This window comes from Arvicola amphibius, chromosome X, assembly GCF_903992535.2.
Source record: "Arvicola amphibius chromosome X, mArvAmp1.2, whole genome shotgun sequence".
Taxonomy (NCBI): domain Eukaryota; kingdom Metazoa; phylum Chordata; class Mammalia; order Rodentia; family Cricetidae; genus Arvicola; species Arvicola amphibius.
In genome coordinates this window covers 106,501,446-106,526,427 of record NC_052065.1, presented here as the reverse complement: position 1 = coordinate 106,526,427, position 24,982 = coordinate 106,501,446, and the positions used below count along the sequence as shown (strand labels likewise).

General features: G+C 33.8%; 1 protein-coding gene across 6 annotated transcripts in view; it reads left to right on the top strand.

The window, feature by feature from the left end:
• Stag2 (stromal antigen 2) overlaps positions 1–24,252 on the top strand; it is a 130,622-nt gene extending 106,370 nt beyond the window's left edge. For 5 of the 6 annotated variants that reach the window (XM_038316052.2, XM_038316049.2, XM_038316050.2 and 2 more), the window contains exons 25-34: positions 1,303–1,442; positions 3,527–3,628; positions 5,576–5,724; positions 7,365–7,493; positions 10,569–10,792; positions 13,331–13,520; positions 13,610–13,720; positions 16,631–16,757; positions 18,186–18,263; positions 22,330–24,252. In XM_038316052.2, the coding sequence (XP_038171980.1) occupies positions 1,303–1,442; positions 3,527–3,628; positions 5,576–5,724; positions 7,365–7,493; positions 10,569–10,792; positions 13,331–13,520; positions 13,610–13,720; positions 16,631–16,757; positions 18,186–18,263; positions 22,330–22,353 (1,274 nt within the window). In that variant the 3' untranslated portion in view covers positions 22,354–24,252. The remainder of the gene's footprint in view (positions 1–1,302; positions 1,443–3,526; positions 3,629–5,575; positions 5,725–7,364; positions 7,494–10,568; positions 10,793–13,330; positions 13,521–13,609; positions 13,721–16,630; positions 16,758–18,185; positions 18,264–22,329) is intronic. The other variant, XM_038316053.2, reaches the window with a different exon arrangement.
• The last annotated feature ends 730 nt before the right edge of the window (positions 24,253–24,982 follow it).

The following is a 24,982-nucleotide window of genomic DNA, read 5'->3' as shown; positions in this document are numbered from 1 at the left end:
CTTGTCTTGAAAGGCTAGCTAGATATAGACTAAAAATTCTTCACAAAATATAAATGGCTTATTAAAGATATTGAAAAGCTTTTTTTTTGTAAAGAACTAAGAACCAACCAAAACTGAAATAGTAGGGTTCTTCTAGATTTCTTTTGTCTATCATAGTTTTGTTCATAATTAAGTTCAGATTTGAAATCTGTTCATAGGGAAATTCTTTGTGTGTATTTGCCTATATTACTATATCTGTGTTAATTTGGGCATACACACACATACTATAACTTTCAGTCCTCACACCTTGAAACAAGCTATCTGTGTTCATCTTTGCAGTGTTAGGCTAGCTGGCATCTGTTCTCTTGTCTCCACCTCTAAGAGACACAGTTGAGTCAAAAGATGATCTGAGTTTGAGGCCTTCCTGGTCTACTTAGGAAGTTCTAGACCAGTCAGTCATGTCTGTATAGTGAGAGCCTGTTTAGATAGATAAGAATGTATAAGAACAAATCAGAGGTAATGTGGAGGGTGAGATCATCTTTGGAAATGATAGGTTTTCTCAGATTAATTTGCCTTCAATGAAGGAGACTTTACCAGCAGGTTCTGAATGTACAGGTCTTTTTGACAAATCCTCCTGTTGGAAAAGTCCAGGAACAAGTAAGATGAGCTTAATTTGACTAATCAATTCCTTTTACTTGCTGCATCTGTTTCTTTTCCATGTCGACTGTAGAAGGAGCAGTGGGCTGCGTCACACCACCCAGCTCCCGGCCACCTGGCTAGCTTATGCCCTGAAATAACAACACACAAATTATATTCATTTAAATACTGCCTGCCCCATTAGTTTCATCCTCTTATTGGTTAATTCTCACATCTTGCTTTAACCCATATTTAGTAATCTATGTAGCACCACAAGGAGTGGCTTACCAGGAGAGATCTTAACCTGCGTCCGCCTTGGAGAGGAGAAGCATGGCGACTGCCTGAGATGTCTGCCTGACTCTGCTTTCTTTTTCCCACAATTCTGTTCTGTCTACTCCGCCTACCTAATTTTCTGTCCTATTAAAGGGCCAAGGCAGTTTCTTTATTAACCAATGAAAGTAACACATAGACAGATGACCATCCCCCATCAGATGACTTTTTGATGTCTAAAAAACTGTAGTATATTGGGATTTTTGAGTAGTTTGTGACATTTAATTTTTGTTAATACTTTCTTCCCTTTTCAAAACTCCCCAATAAAAGGGTCCGTATAAGTTATATTTTTAAATAATATAATTGGAATAAAATACAAGATTGACTGATTATTGGGAATGTTCTCCCTCTCCCCAGATGGTCAGCAAGAAGATGAAGCCAGTAAAATTGAAGCTTTACACAAGAGGAGAAATTTACTTGCAGCATTTTGTAAGCTAATTGTATATACTGTGGTGGAGATGAATACAGCTGCAGATATCTTCAAGCAGTATATGAAGGTGAGGTTGAAATATACCATAGATATGTATTTCATGCTTAAAAGAAATTTTAATAATGGCTTGACTATGTGGGACCATTGCAAGTCTTTCAATACTGAATTGCTTTTGTGTAGTACAAATATTTATCTTAAAGCAGTTAACATTTTGAGTAAAATTTTCTCTCATCTGTACTAATTCAGTTAATGGACATTTTGGTTTGTGATCATTTACATTTTGAATATTAGAAAATGACCCATCCCAGCTTAACTGGAATAAGAAATTGCATTCGTTTAGAAATTAGAGCCTGTTCATAACTTTCAAAAATGCATGTGAGATGCCCTCATTTTGAAGCAGGACTCCAAAGGATATTGTTAATTATACTAAAAGAATATGGCTCAGGTTAAGCGATGCTCTAAGTATTTTCTCAAGTAAAAACATATTTTTAATTAAAAAATATTATTTTGAAATCTTTGCATCTCTATCTCTATCTCTCTTATCAGGGTTTTATCATGTAGCTCTTTCTGTCCTGAACTCACTGTGTAGACCAGGCTGGGCTGCCTTTTAATCCACGAGTATCTGCCTCCTGACTGTGGGATTTAAGGCCTGAGCCACTGCACTCCTTGTTTTTACAAATAAAAATGCAGTGATTTGTGAAAGCCAATTCACTTTTCTGGTTTGAATATTTTACTGTGAGAGAGGTTTAGCATCACTTAAAAGTTGTTTGGAAGTTATATCATTTGTCATGATGAATGAATATTACATCAAATTTTTCAAGCAAATTTGAAAGTTTTAGATTAGATATTCTGAATTGAGGGCAATATTTTTCCAGTAGAACTGACAAATCATTCTCATATATATATTTGGGTGTGTTGTTAGATCTCTTATTGGTTTTTTTATTGTGCATACCAGCCACAAATTTTCCCTCCCTCCTTTCCTCCCATTCCTTCCCCCACTTTCCTTCAACACCCCCCCCCCCAAATCCATTCCTCAGAAAGGGTAAGACCTCTTATGGGAGTCAACAAAGCCTGACACATCAAGTTGAGGCAGGACCAAGCTCATCTCCCCTATATCAAGGCTAAGCAAAACATTCCACTGTAGGGAATAGATAGGCTCTAAAAAGCTAACGCTTACACCAGGTCCCACTGTAGAAAGAAGCCTCTTGTTGATTCCCAGCTGCTCAGCCCTGAAATAATCACAGAGAAACTGTATTAACTAAATCACTGCTTGACCCATTAGCTAACTCTTACACCTTAGTTTAACCCATTTCTATGTATTGCTATGAGGCTGTGGCTTACTGGTTAAAGTTCCAGCGCAGTCTCCCACAGGCTCCATGGCTTTTTTCTGACTCCGCCCTTCCTTCTTCCAGCATTCAGTCCAGTCCTCCCTGCCTAGGTCTGCTCCACCCTGCCCTGCTCTGCTATAGGCACAAAGCAGTTGTTTACTCATTAACTAACAGTAATCACAGCATACAGAGGGAAATCCTACATAAGTCCCAGTGCTTGGGGCACTACAAATAGACCAAGCCACAAAACTGTTACGCACATTTAGTGGGCTGACATTGGTCTCATGTCAGTTCCCTAGCTGTTGGTCTAGAGTCTGTGAGCCCACATAAGCTTGAGTCAGCTGTGTCTGTGGCTTTCCTTGCCATGATATCGACCGCCCCCTTGCTTATATAGTCCCTCCTTCCTCTCTTCAGCCGAACTCCCAGAGCTCTGCAAATTTTAGTCACAGTATTTTTTAAATGTTGTTTTTATAGGCATTTGTTCTGTAAACCAAATCTATAAGTTGGCCTACATCTCACTAACAATGAGAGTAACTCTGTTTATATTTATTGTCATTAAAGAAAACTTAGTGTTACCTGTGGAACTCAATCTAACCTAGCTACTGCTTTATTTCATGCCTTCTTTGTTTAAATAGTTTGGGGTTTCCAAATGATTTTTTAAGTTAAAGATGATGTCTTAGAAATTACCTTAAATCTTTAGTACTCTTATAAATTTCCTATCTTTGGAATCACAAATGCATAATTTGTTTTGTGCTTATAGTATTAACATAAACTTAGTCTTATTGTCAGAGAGTAAACTTTAATTTGCATTAATTTTTTCTAGTATTATAATGATTATGGTGATATCATCAAAGAAACAATGAGTAAAACGAGGCAAATTGACAAAATTCAGTGTGCTAAGACTCTTATTCTCAGTTTGCAGCAGGTAAGACTGAGTATCAGCTTTACTTAACATAATTAACTGTCATACATCAAATGTAATAATTGAACCTGGGCAGAGGACATGACAGACAATTCTTAAAAGTAGCAATACAAAATATTCACAAAATATTGTATATGAAATGTATATACATATGTGAAATGATTGAGTCTGGCTGTTGGATGCAGTCATTACCTCATAAGTTGAAATAAGATCATTTTAATCTTTTTTCTTCTTGGTAAATGTTTGTGTGAAGTGTGTGTGCATGAATATGTATGCATGTATATATACCTTTATGCAGTTATAAGTGTGGAGGCCTGAAATTGACTCTTGAATATTGTCTTTGATTGTTTTCCATTACTGAGGTGGGTTCTCTCACTGAACCAAGAGCTTGCTTAACGTAGTATTATAGGCAGGCTTCCACATTCACTTGGCTTTCTATGGAAGCTAGGATTTGAACTTTGATCCCTGTGTTTGCATGGTAAGCACTTTATCCACTATGCCGTCTTCCCAGCCTCATTTTCCTCTGTGTGTTTGTGCATGTGCACAAATGTGCCAAATTGTACATGTGCAGACCACGGGACAACTTGGGAGAGTTGGTTCTCTTCGCCTACACTGTGAGAGTATCAAATTAGATTATCAGATGTGATGACAAGACCTTTATTCATTAAAACACCTTGCTGTTGTCTCAATGTGTAGCCCAGGCTCTCCTGATCTGAAATTCCTTTTGCCTCATCCTCCTGAGGGCTGGAGTTAGAGATCTGTACCGCTGCACCTGAATGGCAATGTTTAAATATACAATATTTTTGTGGAACAAAGAATTCATGTGTGTAGTTTCTTTTGAGTTGGTCGCAGGGCCTTGTGCATGTTTGGAAGATCCTCTGTCACTCAGCTTCATCCTTGTCCCTATAATATCCATTTCATTGTTAACTCTACCCACTATATTGTAAGTTATTTTTTGGAACCCAATCATCCTAACTGATTATTCCTATTCCACTGCCCTAGTTTGTGGCACTAATTATTTTAGTTTCCATATCTTTGGCTTCAACTTTGTTTTGTTCCATTAAAGTGTGAGCATATGATATTTGGTTTTCTATGCCTGCCTTATTTCACTTAAAGGATTGTGTTCCGGGTTCATCCACTCTTTTGCAAATGACATAAATTTCCACCTTTTAAAGGCTAAATAATACTTTTGTGTGTTTGCATGCATTATGTGGTACATGACATATTTCTTTATGTGTGGACAATTAAGTTAGTTCAATCCTTTGGTCATTGTTAATGATATTTTACAGTGAGCATAGTAGTGTTTATCTCTTTGATATAATGATTTTATTTTCCCTAGTATCTAGACTTATTTGGCATTTAATAGTTGTATAATACTCCATTTTATAGATGGATTATAATTTCTAGACAGATATTGAGGTCTTCATAACTTTATTATAAATAACACCAAAATATGTGCATAGTATAGTACATAAATATTTCTTTTGAATAAAATCTTAGAATTTCTAAGTTACAGGATATCAAAGTTCAAAAGCTTTTGCTACTTTATGATGAAAGTTCATGATACGAAATTCACCCCTTGGAGGTAAACAATACAGTGACTAGCATTCATGAGACCCTGGATTTCAGCACCATCACCACAAAATCAGAATATAGTTGTCTAATAGCTTACAATGAGTTTTCCTTTCCTTATGTTGTTATATGTGTTTGTTCCCAATTACTACCAAGTGATTGGTATTTTGACCAACTTAACCTAAAGAGTTTGGAGTATAAATAATGATATCTATTTTAAATATGTGATGTGACACAGTTGTGCTCATTTTTGTATCATAATTTTTAAAATCCTTGTTTTAGGTACTATCACTTATATTTTAATTGAAAAATATGCTTAAAATGTATTAATCCATATTCATCAAAAATACTGACGTTGCGTTCTTTTTTTAAAAACAGCTTTTTAATGAGATGATACAAGAGAATGGATATAATTTTGATAGATCATCTTCAACATTTAGTGGCATAAAAGAACTTGCTCGACGTTTTGCTTTAACTTTTGGACTTGACCAATTGAAAACAAGAGAAGCTATTGCCATGCTACACAAGTAATCCATCTCCTAATACTTTATTTAGTGTTTGTAGTTTCGTGAATCTTATTTGTGTCTATCCTTTGCTTGTTTTGAATAGCTAGTTAGTCTTGTTTTATTATTGGTTTGTAAACTTTTTAACTTTAAGAACCTATGTGGGATCTCCTCTTCTTTTATAAGTGCACACATGTATGCATGGGCACACCTTTTCTTAAGAAAGTCAGAAGAAACTGAGCTCAAGTGTCATCATTCAGAATGCTACCCTCCTCCTCTGAAATAAGTTCTGTGCAGTAGCCTGGGATTTCTTGTGCACTGTCATATGAATTGCACACAACTTACTTCTTTTATTTATTTTAGGTATCCTCCAATATTAATTAACTCTCTTACTTCATTTTGTTGTATGCCTTTAGTGATAATTTTAGGTAAAATTTAAGAAACATAGAGTAATTGTAAGAAATAATTTTTTTCAATGTGGTTAATATCCTGCTTTCCTTTTAAAAAAAGATTTTTTTGTTGCATCCCGGCCTCAGTCTTTTGACCTGATTTTATCCTCCTTTTATTCTTCCCTTTCTCCCTAATCTCCCTTCTCCGCCATATACTCTCCTCCTTCACTTCCTTTCAGAATGCAGGCCTCCCAGGAATATTCACTGATCATTGCATTATAAGATACAATAAAACAAGGCATATCTTAACAAGCTGGGCAAGGCAGACCAGTAGGAGGAAAGGGCAGGCTAAAGACTCAAGAGACGGGGCTGGAGAGATGGCTCAGAGGTCTTGAGTTCAATTCCCAGCAACCACATGGTGGCTGGCAGCCATCTATAAGGAGATCTGGTGCCCTCTTCTAACATACAAGCATACATGGAAGGAATGTTGTATACATAATACATGAATAAATCTTAAAAAAGACTCAAGAGACACCCCCACACCCACTGTTAGTAGTCCCACAAAATCATCAAGTAAACACCAATAAAAAATACCAACCATAGTATATGCAGAGGACCTAGTGCAGGCCCAAGCATACCCTGCTTTCTTTCCCAATTTTGTCTTCATTGTTTTTCTACCCTTTTACATTTTGATAGAGCACAAAGATGGTTGTTATCTTGATCAATTGGGATATTTAAATTGTGATACTAATGTGGTTAAATTGGGCCCTAATTAGAGTTTAATCTAATTTTATAATGAGCCCTGGTTAGAGTTTAATTTTTTATTTTTTTTAAAAAAAGCTTTAAGCAAATTATTATAGGTGGGGTAGTCCTATGTGCTACAGTATGACTTTCATAGTCTGAAAAAAAAATGGGAAAATGTTGATTAGAATATATAAGAATTTGTACTATTTTGTGGGAAAGAGTATTCAAGTAAAGAATACATGTTGAGCTTTTCAGCACACTTGTCTAATTCTAGAATTTGGGAGGTCTAAGCAGAAGAATCACAAGTTCAAGAACAGCCAATGTTATAAAAGGAAACCATGTCAAAAAACCAGAAAAGAATGTAGATTAGACCACACCACATTTAGCTGATGGCTAGCTAACTGGTGTATGTGTGTGTTTCTGTGTTAGAATGACATGATAATCTCTTTGATTTTAAAATTATTTTTAATTTTTAAAATGTTTGGTAATATGCATTGTAATATTTATTTCATTATTTTATTTTCTTTGCAGAGATGGCATAGAGTTTGCATTTAAGGAGCCTAATCCACAAGGGGAGAGCCATCCACCTTTAAATTTGGCATTTCTTGATATTCTCAGTGAATTTTCTTCTAAACTGCTCCGACAAGATAAAAGAACAGTGTATGTATTTTCTAGATATGTCTAGCTTAACTTCATTTTGAAATTTTCAAGAACAATTGTTATACTTGATTTTTCTTTCCAACACACATTTGTAACATTATATTAATATATAAATCTTTCTACTTCACTTTATGGTTTTATAATGTCTATATTCTGTGAACAATACTGCATTGTCGTATTGACAGTTCTACTCCCAGTATTTGTGTACCTTTTGAGGTATAAATGCAATGCTTTGTGAATTCTTTGCTAAATACTCGCTGTAGCCCAACTAAGGAGGCAGCATTTAAAGGACCGTAATATTGAAAATCCATCAGACTTACCCTGTTTTGTCTGTATCCTGAAATGTGGCTGTTATGGAAAACAAAACTACATATTTTTTCCTTTAATTAATTGTTTCTCTCCTCAATTTAATATTTAAAGAAATTCCTGTGCATTAATTTCCTTAAATGGTGACTTATGGAGAGACTTTCTAGTGCCCGCCCTCTCCCCAGATCCTTAAAGTATATGGGGATAAAAAAATTAGAAATACCACATAGTTGAATGTCTTCTGAAAACTCACTGTAGATTTTTTATGAAATTCTAAAGAAGACAAAACTAAATGTTTACTTAGAGACTTGGATTTATTGAATGGGAAGAGAAACACTAAGTTTCTTCCAAGGGCTATTGGGATATTTTATACTGTTGAGTACATAGATTCCATGAGTACATTGATTTGTAATAGAGATCCAAGTGTATAATTGGTTTCTGTGCACTTTATTGTATATGAATTTATTGTAGCAAATTTTGCATTGCTTGGACATGCCCTATGTACCCGTTGTTCTAGCTCTTTGTGACACAGACAGAAATATTCAAGAGCAGCCGAAGCAACACAGTGAGAGTACCTCTTTGCATTTATAAACGTATAAATAAAAATATATTTATTTATTGTATGTGTATACACATGTATGTGGGCTACAGCACACATGTGGAGGTCAGAATACAACTTTTGAATGATCTTTTTTTTTTTTTACTCTTCTGGCCACTAGCATTGAACTCAGATCATCTCAGCCTTGGCAACAAGTTTCTTTACCTGATGGTCCATGGCACCACCCCTAGACTTTGATCTATAAACCAAATTCTTAGACCATGAATTAGAGAAATGCTGATTGAACAAGACTAAATAGCTCTGGTAATGTTATATTTTTAGGGATGTAGAGTAGTAGAACTGTTTATATATTATTTGTGACCTAAATTGATACATGATTAGTTTTGGAATGATCTGACATTATTTAGTAAAGTTAAGGTTTCTTTCCATCTATCTCCAGGCCTAGTCACTTCATTTATATGTACATACTCTACATAATCTTTGAACTGTGACTATAATAAGAACTGTTAAAAAACAGTGAATGTTATATTGTTTGAATATGGAAAATGTCAAAATAACTTCTCCTTTACCTAAAATATGTACCAATATGGCTCAGGTTATGGGATATAGTCAAAATTGATTGATTTAAATAATATAATGTTGAGTACAAACAAGAAAGCTTATAGACCAGTATATGTACTCACAAAATGTGTACATGGGGTTTATATATAAAATAGACAGCTTAGTGGAAACCCAGTGACAGAGAAGCAGAGAAACAGGAATAGTTTCCACAAAGGCTACTTATTTATTTGTCTCGTTCTTTCTTCCCTGAGACAAAGTTTTTCAGCCCTGTTTTCCACCAGTCTCTAATAATCCACATGTGTCTACTCCATAGTGCTAGAGTTATGGCATTTGCAACAATGCCCAACTTTATATGTGAGTGAGTTCTGGGGCATTTGAACTCAGCTCCACATGATTGCTGGCCAAGTACTATTACCCACTGAGCCATGTCCCCTGCCTAGAGTCTTATTGTAAATATTCTGTTAGGGATATAGTGGGCGTGGAGCTCTAATTTTTCTACCAAGTAGTTTATTTTGGCTCAAATATTGAGTCTTGTCTCAGACTGGTATTAGTTTTCAGACTGGCAGCCAGTTCATAGGCTAGTGTGAAGTATACTGTAGTATGGCTGAAATATGTTGTAACCAGAAAGATATATTTAATCGTTACTACAAAACAGTTTGATTTTTCCCCCTTGATTTTCCTTATGCTGATGAATCTGAATTGATTGGAATTATTTATTCCAATTACTTCAAATATTTTAATTATGCACTATAGTTAATTTAAGCATAATGTAGACTTTTTAAATGTTGTTGCATACATACCCTGAGATCCTAATGAGTCATGACATTATCCGTTTCATGATTGTAATCACATTATTTTATGTCTTTATTTCTTCATCTAAAATGGAGAGAATGTTTTCCATACAAAATTGTAAAGAAACTTAAGAAAAATGCTTGGCACTTGGTCATCATATGAATATTAAATTTTGATGACAGAATTTTATGTAAAAACTTTATGATAATTTGGATTCAATTGTAGACACATGTTTTCCACCAAGCTGAAGTTTTGAAGATAAGAGATGTATATACTTATTTAGTACCAAGTATATAGCAGATGTTCAACAAATGTTAAGCTGGAATTGTTGTAAGGAGGCGCTGTTTTGTTTTCTGACTGCCCAGACTCCTGAAATAATCACTCAGAAACAATATTATTTGAATCACTGTTTGGCCCATTAGCTCTAGCTTCTTATTTGCTAACTCTTACATTTTAGTTTAACCCATCTCTATTAATCTCTGCATCACCACGAGGTCGTGGCCTACCAGCAAAGTTTCAGCATGTCTGTCTCTGGCATCGGCTCCATGACTTCTAAATTCTCCCTTCTTTCTCCCAGTATTCAGTTTAGTTTTTCCTGCCTAGCTCTGTGCTATCCTATCAAGCCAAGCCAGTTTCTTTATTCATTAACCAATAAAAGCAACACATAGATAGGACCTCCCACACAATGGAATACTGTCAAATAGTTAATTTGAGGTTTCTGATAGACATTTTCTCTTCATTGTGCTGCTGGAGTTGAGATTAAGTAATGAAGTTCTAGACTCGGGTTCTTACAAGTAAGGGTTGTTTTGAACTAGCAGCTCTGCATCCAGCTTAATGGTTTCTACTTATTTTTAAAGGTATGTTTATTTGGAAAAGTTCATGACCTTCCAGATGTCACTCCGAAGAGAAGATGTATGGCTTCCTCTGATGTCTTACCGAAATTCTTTGCTAGCTGGTGGTGATGATGATACCATGTCAGTCATTAGTGGAATGAGCAGTCGGGGGTCAACTGTACGGAGTAAAAAGTCAAAACCATCTACAGGAAAACGGAAAGTTGTTGAAGGCATGCAACTTGCACTCCGTAAGGACATAGTTAATACTGTTGAAATTTATTCTTACTGCTGACCAACTGAATTGTCATTAAGAGTCTCCTTTCTTTTCATGTGATATATGATACTCAGTTGTAGCTTGTACAGTGTATCAATTATGCATCAATGTGCTGTTTTAACCATTTTACATACATGGCAGTCAGTCTGTCAGCTCTTTCAGGCATATTCTCCCTTTTCAGATGAGAAGTAAAACAGACAGATTGTTACTTTTTAATCACTATTATGTACTCTATGTATATGAAAATGGTTCCAATATGAGATAAGATCATTTTGTTGCAGCAAAACATGTTTTAAAAAGCTGTAATGTATAACCTCTGAATTTCTATTCAGAAATAAATAATTGTGAAGAACATAATAGAAATTAAAAGTGATGTTTGTCATAGGTAGGAACGCCTTATGCTTTGTGGTTTTGGTCTCCTAGCATCCCAAAAGTGGCTCAGTATGGACCTAGGGAAATTTTTCCTCTTTTCTCAGTTAGTTGCTCTTAAACAACTTAGTGCAGTTGTTGTAGTTATCATTGCTGAGAAAGAAATTATCTTAAGACTTGGTGTAGTAAGGTTATGGTGCCTAAGCTAGAAAGGCCTAAAGACTGGTGGCTACATTTATATGGAAGCATCTTCACCTACATACCCGACATCACCTGAATTGTCTCTCAAAAACCATTTTATAATGTCTCCATATCAGCATTTCATTAAGCTTCAAGAATATTATTCTAAAAGAGGATTTGGAAGCTACCGGTATAAGGCCTCAGCCTGGAAACTTCTTTAATATTCTGTTGGTCAGGAAATCAGTAGAAGGTGCATTCCCTCAACTCGTTGTTTGTTTGGTTTTTATGAGACAGAGCCTCGTGATATATCCTGAACTGGTCTTGAACTCTGAATCTCTTGTCCACATTTCCAAGCGTTTGGACTGGAGAAGTGTCCAATTTTAGACTTTGCTATAAAGTCCCAGCACCACTGCAACTAAGGATAGAACCCTGAAATTGAAATGTGATGTTTTATAAGAAGTATCATGTTTAATAGATAAGTCAGCAAATTAAAAGGGTGTTTCTTGAATATGATTATAAATCTTAGACTTTTTTTTTGAATAGTTAACAATTTGTGCTGAGTCACCAAGTTACTCCTTTATCTGACAAGTAGATTATTAAATTAGATGAAAGTTTTACAAACAATATAAATGACCTTTTTAGGTATTTGTATAGCTGTATATAAATTGCCATTAATAAATGCATGAAAGAGCTGGACAGTGTTTGGGAGTGTTTGGGAGGAAGAGGAGGCAAATCTTTATGAGTTTGAGATCAGCCTGGTCTACAAAGCTAGTTCCAGGACAGCCAAGGTGTTTATACAGAGAAATCCTGTTTCAAAAACCAAAACAAAAGTGAATAAATTAGTGGAATGAAAGATAAATGCCAGATCAATGGAAAATAACCCTGAACATAATAGAACTCAAAATAATCTTAACTATATTATATAATGTGAAGTTTTTGTCTAATTCCTTGAGTACTTGGACATTAGCACATTTATCCTCAAAACTCTTTTCTTTAAAACAGTGTACATGTGCACACTCTTAGTCTTGTAGTAAAATAACTCATAGTAACTAGTTTTACCTTACTATTAACTCAGTGACATGTGACTTTGTCATTTGTAATCATGGGGACACTTATTTGGGGGGGGGGGATTTTGCAGGTGTAAACTTTTAATAGGCCAAGGCAGTCTCTTTATTTAACCAATGAAAGTAACACCTAGACAGAAGATCCTCCTATACCAATTAACCTTCCTATTCTTAAGCCCACCATCCATACTACTACCACATTGACTAAAGCATGTAACTTTCCAAGTTGATCCTCTTTCTTCAAACTGTTACTAGCAGTTTCTTGTCACCTTAACTGAGATCACAATATGTTCCAAACATTAATTCCTTTTTTTAATTGCATTGGTTTTTAAAACAGAATCTCACTGTGAACTTTTTCCACCTCATCCTGAATATTGCAGCTTATCTACCATGTACTTGACCATATAATGAATTCTGCTTCTTTATTCATCTCATCTTTTCTTGCTGTTTTAATCTTCACATTCCTATAGTAGCAAGGTTTTGGGTTGAACCATCCGAAATTGGCATTTTTGTAGGTCAGATATCAACAGATTAATATGATTTGGTCATTGTTGTTTTGGGCTTTGTTGTTTTTATGATCTATGTAGAGACTCTTTCCTAGTGCAGATGCTACCTGCCCTTACTATTACTTCTGTGTAGCTTTCTCTAAACTGTCACTGCTCCTATGCCCTCTGTCTCGCTTTTCTCGTAGCACTTACAATACTGTGTTGTAATTTGCTTGCCTGTTCTTTCTTCACAAGCAGACTGTATGACCAGGGAGGAACATAAACCTTTGTGTGACCCAGTATACTCTAGTATATGGAAAACCCAAATATTTGTTGTTTTAAATGAGTTATATTAGACTCCAGATAAGTTACAATTAGTAGCCAAACTTCATTGCTGTAAATTTTTTCTTTCAGCTGAAGAAAGCAGTAGTAGTGACAGTATGTGGTTGAGCAGAGAGCAAACACTGCATACCCCCGTTATGATGCAGACACCACAGCTCACCTCCACTATTATGAGAGAACCTAAACGATTACGGCCTGAGGATAGCTTCATGAGTGTCTACCCAATGCAGACAGAACACCATCAAACTCCTCTTGATTATAAGTAAGTATATTTGATCAGTTTCTGTACTAGAACTTTATTAATTACATAGAAAAAGTTAAGTTAAAAGAAGAATAAAATTCTCCTTGAAGCACGCAGGTAACATGGATGTTAGCTCAAAGACAACAAGAGGAAGCAAGGCAACAGCAGGAGAGAGCAGCAATGAGCTATGTTAAACTGCGAACTAATCTTCAGCATGCCATGTAAGTGAGAGTGCCTTATTGTCTGAGTCTAGGAAGTTCACTAATTCATTTTAACATACTTTAATGTGTGCCGTATCTAAAATTTCAGCAAACTCTAGAGTAACTATGCTGAAATAATCAAGGAACTAGATTTTGGTCTTTCCAACAGAAAAATAAGATGTTTTAAGTCAAATACTAACTAGTTAGCCAAAGGACCAATCATACTTAGACTGATCTGTTGGAAAAATATAAATATGAATCCTTGTTTATTTTGGTACACAGAATTAAAAATACATTCGTGTTGCATCTTAATTATATTCCCATCTTAGTTCAGGTCCTCATCTTTCACCTGAACTATTATAATTAGCTTTCTAACTGGTTTTCTTCCTTTAAACCCCCCATTTATCTGCTCACCAAACCTCTCCCTTCACACTTTCCACCACTCCATCATTCACACTACCATCCAGAATTATAATTTTAGAATAAAACCTTACCATGTAACTTTCTTACTTAGAACTTTTCCATGGCTTCCCATTGCCTGCTGGATAAAGTTCAATTTCTTTACTTAGTTCATGGCATGCAAGATCTTTCAAAATTTGCCTCCTGCTTCCATTTTAGTATATCATATCTTATTACCTGGAAACTGATAGAACATGGTGAAAACAGACTTAAGTGTCACCTTAAGTGAAACTGTAGTCATCTATGATTCCATAACTGTTATATTTGTATTTCTTACAGCATTTGCCATAATGTATTGTAATTATTTATGTATTGCAATTTTGTCCAATTTTCTAGACTGTGAGCTCCCCAAGAGCAAGGGTTTCATTTATTGCTTGTTAGAACTTGACACAAAGAAAACATTAAGCAAATGTTCATGGAATAAGTAAATGTTCAGTGTTAAAAATTGTTCTTGCTTTGTTTTTACTGGATTCTGTATGGGAACTTGATAAATACTTCAGAAATTTTGATTAGAAATTTTCATGAAATTGCTGACGAGTAGACTTGATATCATGCTTTATATACATGGCAAAAATGTTATTCTAATTATTTTAAGTTTGAAAGCATTGTAACATAATGTATTTTTTTAAACTTGGAAGATAGTGGTTGTTACCTCTTTTAAAGTTTATATTTTGTTTTATTTTGTTGACTTTAAGAATTCACCACACAAATGGTGGCATGTAAATATTCACCCTATCTCTGTAGTGGTTTTAAGAACCTCTATGGATGCACTAAATATGCACCATTATGGCTTGTCTCCTGTGCTCATTGTCTGCACTAGCACTTGGTTTTGTCCTGCTTCTCTTGCTATATTGTCCTTATTTTGTATTATACTTATGCTTGATTGACCCTACAACCAATTCTTTAGCTTCTAGTTAAATACTATCCAAGCAGTTCAGAATTCCGCCATATAATTATTTGGTTTATATTTGTCCTCTACAAACTTGGTACCAGTTACCAGGACCATTGCGGTCTAGAATATCTCATTATTTCAGTACCATGTTCATTATTTTGTTTTCAATGTGGTTTGGTTCTTGATTGTAGGCAATCGCTAGAAAACTAAAAGGGATTATCTGAGTTGAATAGCTATCACCAGAGGATTCTTTTGGTAGTTGTACCATAAATGGTTGATTGCCAGAAACATTAAAGTACTTTTGCTTTACAATGATTTTTCTTTCATTAATGATACCTATACTGTAACTAAAATAATTTCTGATTTACGTTTTCCTCCATAGTTTATATCGTATATACCTTCAGTGTATACTGTAAAGGAAATACGGAATGGATTTCTGGTTTTTGATTATATGATATGCAAAACACAAAGATTGCCTTTGCCTTTATTTTCACAAAAGAATAATAAAATTGTCTTTTATTATCCAGAATTATTATGCCTGACATATCATATTTGTTCATAAAGCCTGAATCAGATATTGTGATCCACTATAGTATTGTGTACATTGAAACTACTTAATTAAATAATTTAGGCTTTGGTGAGTTGTTTTGGGGATCTGAGGGATCTTTGGAAATGAAAGACAGTAATGTCAACCAAACTGGAAAGCAAGAAGTCACATGCAAATTCACCACTGGTCTACCTACTTTATGCTGATCTGTGCTAATTTGTGAACTTAGTTTATTTTACCTGTGATTATGTGAAAAAACACAGCTTTTGATCTTGATGTTATTTTTCATTTTTATATAAATTCTTGACTGAATTTCACAATGGAGGAAATCAGCTTTGAGCATTAAGTGTTCATTTTTATATGAGGCAGAATTAATTTTCTTAGTGTACCTACCCTTATAGCATTTGATGAATATATTGTAATGTGTATCATGTTGTCAAGTTTATCTGTCTTCCCTTAGTATATTGTAAGCTCCTTGAGGGCAGGATTATTGTTTTACTCACTTTTTTTTCATCCTTAGGATACAATGGAAGCCTGTCATGGAGTAGGCGTCATGTGATGTGTGAGTGAATGTGTGGCTGGTGTACACATTTGGCATTGAATGAATGAGTACCTAATGATTAACATCAGTGCTATGTATAATCAGAATATATGCATTCTAAAAATGTCATTTCTTTGGTCTGTTTTATGTTTCTTTATTAATTTGTGTCCTGCCTACTTTCAAAAAGGATTTGAGGTATCTGCTATGTTCACATGTGGAAAATTCTCATTGAATATTGTATATGGCATATCAGAAGTAACAAACTAACTGTATTGAAGTAATGTAGAATAAACAGATTCTTAGTATTTTTAAACAAGTGAACATTGGGATTTTGACACCATTGATGACATGATCAATGTCTAATCATTCTCCCTGACCTTTAATTCCATCATTTTCCATTATACTCGAATATAGAAAGCTACATACTTGCCACTTATATGTCAATTGTCATGATATTGGTTCAGATCTTTACCTTGTTTTATATTTCTCTAGTCGGCGTGGTACAAGCCTAATGGAAGATGATGAAGAGCCAATTGTTGAAGATGTTATGATGTCCTCAGAAGGAAGGATTGAGGATCTTAATGAGGGAATGGACTTTGACACCATGGATATAGACTTGGTAAGAAACATCTAGAAATAAGAATTTGTTTTCCTGTTTAAATCCTTTGAAAATAAAGTTGATATTTCTTAGAGAAAGATTAAAAGAATAAGTTCTACAAATATGTTCAGGGATTTAAGTATATGAGAACGGATTGAAGCATATGTGTTAAATGGGCTGAATACACAGTAGGGGAACAATTGAGCTGGGTAGTGGTGACACATAACTTTTAGTCCTAGTACTTAGGAGACAGAGGAAGGAAGACCTTGGAGTTCAAGGGCAGCCTGGTCTGCAGAGCATGTTCCAGTCCAGCCAGGGCTACAGAGAGAAAACAAAGAAAAATATATTTGTTTTGAATTGTCTTAAGGCATATTATTAACTTGGTTGCAAAGTTTAAGTTTCTGAAGGCAAGAAGTGGTTTTTAGAATATTATCACATTTTGAAATGATAAAAATTGTGCTTTTGTATTTGAAGTTAATTAAATAATGTATAGGAGTACAAAGGATTTTATTTTGTTTATTTTCACTACAAAAATAAAATAATGTGTAATGTTTACATACTAAGTTTTAAAAAGTATTATGAGTATATTAATATCATCACATTCTAATATAGTATATTAGAAATAATATATTTAAAATGTAGTATATTACAATCTTGGTAGAAACCTTTTGCTGAGGCAAACTTTCATGTTAAAAGTAAAGTTAAATTATTGGAAACGCAAGATGGTAAATACATACAAGATTTTTAAAAAGTAAGTTATGTATGGTTAGAGTGTATGTAGTATGCTTGTACATTTTGACAACATTCTCATTCAGCTTTGTGAGATAGATTGAGATGATAAAGACATTAAAGTATAAAAAGTTAACTTACCCAAGGAGAAGAAATCTTATAATTGGTAAAGCTAAATTTATAACAAGCTGAGTCTCTGTGGTCATGGTATTTAATGAGTATTCTCCTTGGAAAAAAGAAATACTGTGTCCCTTTAGAGGAATGTTATATGGTGTCTTTCAAGGAAAATGACTTAAAATGATTGTGTATGTGTGTGGTTTTTTGAAACAGAATTTCTCTGTGTAACAGCTCTTGCTGTCCTGGAACTTGCTTTTTAGACCAAGTTGGTCTTGAACTCACAGAGATCTGCCTACCTCTGCCTCTCGAGTGCTGGAACTAAAAACATGCTTCACCATGACTGGCTGATTATTTTTAAGAGTAAAGTGAAAAATATGTTTGTTTTTACTTAAAGACTTTTTCTAATGAAGTTCTTTGTACTTATAACCATTCTTGTTTTGGGGGGCATGGGAGGTTGGCAAGCAATGATTGAATTATTTTGAGGTACACCTGAAAAAATCACATAGACCAGAGAACTAATGACATTAATATGTATGGATATTTTCATTTACTATCTGGTGTATAGGTATAGAGAAGCAACAACTTTCTCTTTTCTTTCCTTAGCCACCATCAAAGAATAGACGAGAGAGAACAGAACTGAAGCCTGATTTCTTTGATCCAGCCTCAATTATGGATGAATCAGTAGGTTTAATTTAAATATGCCCCAGGAATTTTAAATCAAAACTTTAGGCAATGACCTGATGTGCAGTAGTGATAAAAGGTTAAAAGTACTTTTGGAATTCTTGACCAACTGGGATTGGAATGTTGCCTTTAGAAATTTCTTGTAGGTTTGGGTTGCCTATTGAAGGTTTTCAAATAATTGGATGATATAAATCAGAATTGTATCTCAAGAATTTTTTGGTTTTTATGACTGGACAGAATAGGGGAATAATTATAGTATAAAGGCATGGTGAAAACTGATAACATATAACTGAGACTAGTAGCACACACCTGTTATTGCTGCACTTTGGACACCATGTGGACAGTTTTCACCATGCCCTTATACTATAAAAGAGGATCATGAGGTCAAGGCCAACGATGACCACATTGTTTCAAAAAGAAAAAATAAATACCCAAACAAGGGTTTTGATAATGAAAAGTGATATTGATTTAAGATATGATCTCACCAGATAAGTATTTTATTCTCTGTTCCTTTAATACTTCATTCATACTTTCATTGAGATAATTACCACACTGGAATAACAAGATAGATTAGTATACGTTCTGGCCTTAATAGATTGCAGTCTTTGATGCAGTGGCAATTCTCTTCGTTTTGAATTCTGCCTAACATGATAATTATTTAGTTTTGTCAAATAATTTGCACATCTGTCCATCTTACTCATTCATGCTACTTCCTCCCTATTACTAACTTGGGTAACTATAGTTCTATCCTCTGAGGTAGTATTATCTTCTATTTACCCATTTTCTTGCCCTGATTGACCTAACAATCTGCTCTCAGACAGATCTTGGAAATGTTTTGACAAACCAAGTCAGGTAGTATACTCATATTTGGTTGTTTTGACATGAAAGCTTACACAGAAAGCTTTGAACATAACATCTTACGCATTTTTAGTATGTGGTGCTGTAAACTGAAGTTGGGCCTCACACATGCTAGGCAAATGCCTTGCCACTGAGCTATATTCTCAGCCCTTTGGGAGAGACCTTTTTAAAACCATTCATTCTCAGTTTCTAATGTGCAGTTGAGTCATCCAGAGAACTTTTAAAAATACAACTAGATAGTTTTCTTTGGGGGTCTGGAGTGTGGCCTGGGGTTATGCATCCTTAACAAGCTTCAGGATTTTGGCCATTCTTTTAGTACATGGCTCTATAGAAAGAGAAAACCTGACTTACCCATAATTCTTTAGTTTAGATGTATATTGAATTATGTGGTATTTAAATGTATTTAAAAGCACCCGTATTAATTTGATAGTAGTTACTGTCATATCTACTTAACGAAAGCTAAAATCAGTTCTTATTTGTGTTAAATACCAAGAAATGTGATTAGGAAGTTGAAATAATAAATTATAGTCAAAAGCTAGAGCTTTCTATTTTTTATGTATTTATATAGTGCCATTTGTTTCCTTCATAACATAATGGGTACAAAAAGATGTTTGTCAGAGTACTAAAATAATGGAACAGCCATAGAAACTGTACCCATTTTGGCATTTAACATGCAGAGAAAACTACAATTTGATGATGTAAAAAGAAATGGGGAACCAATACTTTTAGTAATATAATTATCACATTCTAATATATATTGAATACTGAAAGTAAATAGACTTTGTTAATTTTATAATGTTTTAGATTCCTGTGATAATGAAATAAGGAAGTGAGCACATGTACTCATATATATGTAATTTTATAGCATTACCACATGATGGCAGCAGTCACATAACTGAATGCTAAGTAATCTTTAAAGGTTTGGGTACCTTTAGAAGTCTTCAACTCTTTATTTTAAATTTCCATGACTTTAAAAAGTATCTTTTTAGTGAATAGTGTCTTAAACATAACATAAGAAACAGGATTAATAGAAGATACTAAAATGCAAAATAAAATCTGTCTTATAGTAAATATAGAATAATCTTACTTATGGTAAATGTGATCAAAATAGTAAAACTGGAATTTGAATTCCTTAATGCCTGGTTCCAAGATTCTATAATTCTAAATGACGTGTACCTCAAAGCACTTAATATTTATAAATACACCAGGCCACTCTAAACAAATCCTGATTATCTTTGGGATGTGAGTTTCACAATTGTCTAGTAATGGTAGTATATGAATATGAGAACATCACTTTGGAGTTACATACACATAGGATTCTAGTTTAATAATATGGTTGATTTTACACCTGGAAATAAAATTGGCTTATCTCTTGTGATATGGTCATTTTCCTGCCAGTATTTGCATAACACTCCAAAGCTTAATATTTCTACTTTGAAATACATGCTTGAGTATTTATTAATGCTGACATCAGAAACAGGTATAATGTGTTAACTCAGAAAACCATGTCAGTAGTAGTAAGCTTCTCTTACTAGAATTATCTGTGCATAAAAATAGAAAAGGAGAGCTCAATATAATGAGGCTAATTTAATATTCTAGTTGGGGAATCTGGTTGTAAGCCACTATGTATAAACCAAAATGAATGTCAGCTGTTTGTGTGCTTTCAGATTAGCCACTATGGTATAAAAATACATGAGATTATCTTAGCACCACACTCTACATTAAAAACTGACTACTGGGCTCAGTGGTTAAGAGCATTTGCTGTTTTTTTCCAGTGGACCTGGGTTCCATTCCCAGCACACACGGTGGTCTACAACTGCCTATTTAACTGTGGTTTCAGGGAATTTCATGCCTTCTACTGGTCTTCACAGACATGACATTCATGTGGTACACATATACATGGAGGCAAAACACACCAACAAATATTTTATCCTTTATTACAGTACTTGGGACTCTTTACTCAAAGTCATGAGTATTTTGGCTAGAAGAAACTTGTAAACATGTAAAGTCTAGGCCTGTTTAATTAAAATATTTTAACCACCCAACTCTTGGCTAACCAGCAAGAGAACCCTGAGACTTCTTAGAGAAGCAAGAAGGAAAAGGGATGAGAAGTGCAGTAGTTGTGATTAATGAAGAACTGTGTGACTCTTTTTTGTTTTTATTACTGGAGAGTCCACACACTTTACTTGATAATTTGCTGCAACAAGACATTAATTTCCTTTTGCTTAAAAATAAACAATGTCTTCAGATGAAAATAATCATAAGGTTCTGACTTCCCGTCAAGTGAGACGTCTGAACCCTTCCTTTGCGATCTCACTCCTCACTTCCTTCTGGGTTTGCTAGCCAGTGTCGCTTGCTAATTTACAGTATAAAGTTTACTGTATATTAAAGTTTAATGTATATCACTTAGTAGTCTAATACTGTATATTATATATACATATATTATGTGTATTACATAGTATAAAATTTTATAGTATATATACATATATGTATTGCACTATATATACAGATATGTATATATTTGCACACATACATACACAGTTAAAGTTATGTCCTAAAAGGGTGGAGATATTTCATTTTAGTGACTGGTTATTATCAGATTTTGCTTACCATTATTTTTCTAACTGGAATGCCTAAGAAGAAAAAGCACCAGTATAACTCATTTTGCTCAGATTTTACCTTAACTGATTTCTTAAAATTTATACTTCTTGTCACTAATTCAGAACAGATTTTTCTAATGAAAGCTTTTTGTTTTTTGCATATCTCTATTGTTTTTGGATTTTTCTTTGGGTCATTATGTTCAGCTGGATGCCAGTTAAGAAAAACAAAAGCAGCTCACTTGAGGGTACAAACGGCTCAGCTCCTAAGACTTTCTTAAAATCTTTCCATTGAACCCTAGTTAGAAGGATATGCATGGAAGTACATTCATTTGTTTATTCAACAAATCTTGAGTTCAGACCTCAGGGGATTATATAACGATCATGCTAGAGTTCCTGTTCCTTAGTTATGTTTGAGTTAATTAACATCTTAATGAATAGTGTTATTATTTATTAATAGTAATTATATTTTTGTAATTGTTTCTGAAAAGATACTTTCAGAGTTGTTTTATTATTTTTTTGTTTAATATAACAATTATAAAGTATAATATTTACAGATTTTATAAGAGATGAATGACTATTTTAACGAAATTTTTTCCCTCTCTCATTAGGTTCTTGGAGTGTCAATGTTTTAATACCAGTACACATTTAAATCTGTGGTGAAGTCATTTTCTAAGTGGAAGAGGAAATTTATTAAAGTGTGGTAGATACAGTGAAATTCTGTGCAGATTTTTCTCTAAGGAGAATATAACATGCTTATGCTTACCAAGATGAAGTGCATTGAGGGGCAGTTTTGTTTGCCTGAAAAAAGTAAAGGACAAGTAAACAATTTGATGATAAGCTACAGTTTTTCTTAGAAAGTAAATATTTTATTTATGCGCTGTTAGTTGGCTTTTAAATGAATTATTTCATGCTTTTTTAAAAAAATATATAACAATCTGAAGAAGTATTTGGTACAGATAAGAATCTTCTCACATTTATTTACTGGTTGTACTAAATAATGATGACCTCTGCTGGATTTCTGTTTACATCCGCGAAACAAAAGTTAAGGATGGATTTATTCCCTGACCCCGAAATTGTAGGATAGAATTGTTTTTAGCATTCATAATTTAAATGCTTAAACCATCAATCAACAAAACTTTGTTTTAAATGTTGTAATTGTGGAAAAAAGTTAAACTTATAAGCAGAACTTTTACAATTTTTTCATCTAAAATGTATTTTAAGATATTTTTAAAATCCAAGAGCTTCTGTATACTTTTCAGAAATTCCCAGATGCAGTGAACTGCCAGAAGGTATCCAGTCTCAAACATGCTTCTCCCATATCAGCCCTGAAAGTTTGCTTGTCCTTTAAGATAAAAATGTAATGTTGTGATATTCCTTCCAGTAGTGCCACTGTATTTTGTCTCCAAATAAAAGAAGCTTATTGTAGTATGTTTGCAGAAAAATTCTAAACAAAAATTATACAGCTTATTAGAGTGTGGGAATAGGGATCTAAATTTTAAATAAAATTATATATATATATAAATTGGTGCTGATTTTATAATTGCGCAGTTTGTTTAGTTTTTTTCTTACTTTTGAATTCCAACTTAAAATTATGAGGTTTCAGAAATATATTGAAAGTTTAACAATGTTTAAAAATAGAAAAGCGTGACTGTTCATGCTTTAAAATGATTTTTAAATTTGTATTTTATATTGTTTTATCTATCTGTCTTTGCAAGCAGTCTTCAGGTTAAAGATACTTCTAACAGGTTACAGTACATTTCCTCTGTATGTAAATTAGATGGGATAATAGAATTCATAACCCATAATATTCTTTGAAAGCTAAGCTTTAAACTTTATTTTATGTCCTTTCACAAATGAATTAGTTTAAAACAGAAAGTGGCCACTTGCCATTTTGACATCAACTCATTCTGCGAGGCTTAGGCAGCTAGACATCGTTTAAAACAAAATATTAACTTATATTACATGTATATCTATCTTTTGTCAGTCGTCTCTCAGTTCTTGAGGTATATTATTTTAATCATTCCATGCCTTAATATGCTTGCAATACAAGAGTATCTTCAAATGTGTGAATACCAAAAGGCTTCTGGTTTTTCGAGTCAGGAAATCAACATGCATTGGGCTGTGGTAGCCAAAAAACCATAGGTTAGTTGAAAGACCACAAAAATACACTTAATTTTATTAATTCATGGTTAATGAATAAAACCAGACTTGTCTAACATACTTTCCATCTACAAACATTGTTATGTGCAGACGTATTGCATATGTTCTTTTACACACCACTGCATTTCCTAGAACTGCTGAGAGGACTGTATATATGATTTTAAACCTAAGTTGATTTTTGTTCTCACTCTTGAAAGGAATACTTCTTTGTGAAAGCAGTTCTTACAGCTTTGTTTTCAACCAGCTAAAAATGTTTTATATATTACTCTAACCTGTTGTCCTCCACATTCTATTGTCCTAATTGTACTGTTTTCTGATTTGTATTTATGTCTTGAGACAGTAACTTTTTGAATAAAAATAAACCTACAGTATGTTGTATGCTTTATCTCTTGTAATCAAAAGGGGAGGGTAATTCTAAATGCTTTACAAATTATATCTATTATAACACATTGATGTGTTTGAATGGGGCTATGTATAGAACACATCACCAGATTATATTTTTAATAAATCACATATGTTTTTAAATGTGACTAAATCCCTAGTTGGGTTGTTTGAAATAGAAACCTGTAACTATGATTGCTTTCGTTTTTATCTGGTATAGGTTAAACAGACTTTAAAATGCTTACATTGTTCATTCAGGATATATTTGAATTCCTACTGTGCCTGATGTGTGAAAAAGTTCTTTCCCCCTTATAGTTAAATGTAAAAAAATAAAGTTTGAAATAAGTGCTAGGACAAAAGTCTAGCAAGGATTCCTGTTTTAAAGAAATCTTTTGGATAATGGGCTCATGATGTGTCAGTACAAGTCAGCATTTATTATTGAAAATTATGTCTTTTTTGTGAAAATTTGCATTGTACTCTTAAAAGTTATTACTATCAGTATACATTGTTCATTTTCATTGATTTGTAAATCATAAAAGGAGTCTTATATCGTCAGTGCTTCTTAACTAAACTTAGACAATGGTAGGTAATATTGCTGGCCATTGTTTTAAGGAATTTATATGTAATGACTCACAAACTGTCATGACACGAGACACGTTATTTTCCCCCACTTCTTTATTTTTACAGATCAAGGGGAGGTGAAAAAATGAGTCACAGCAA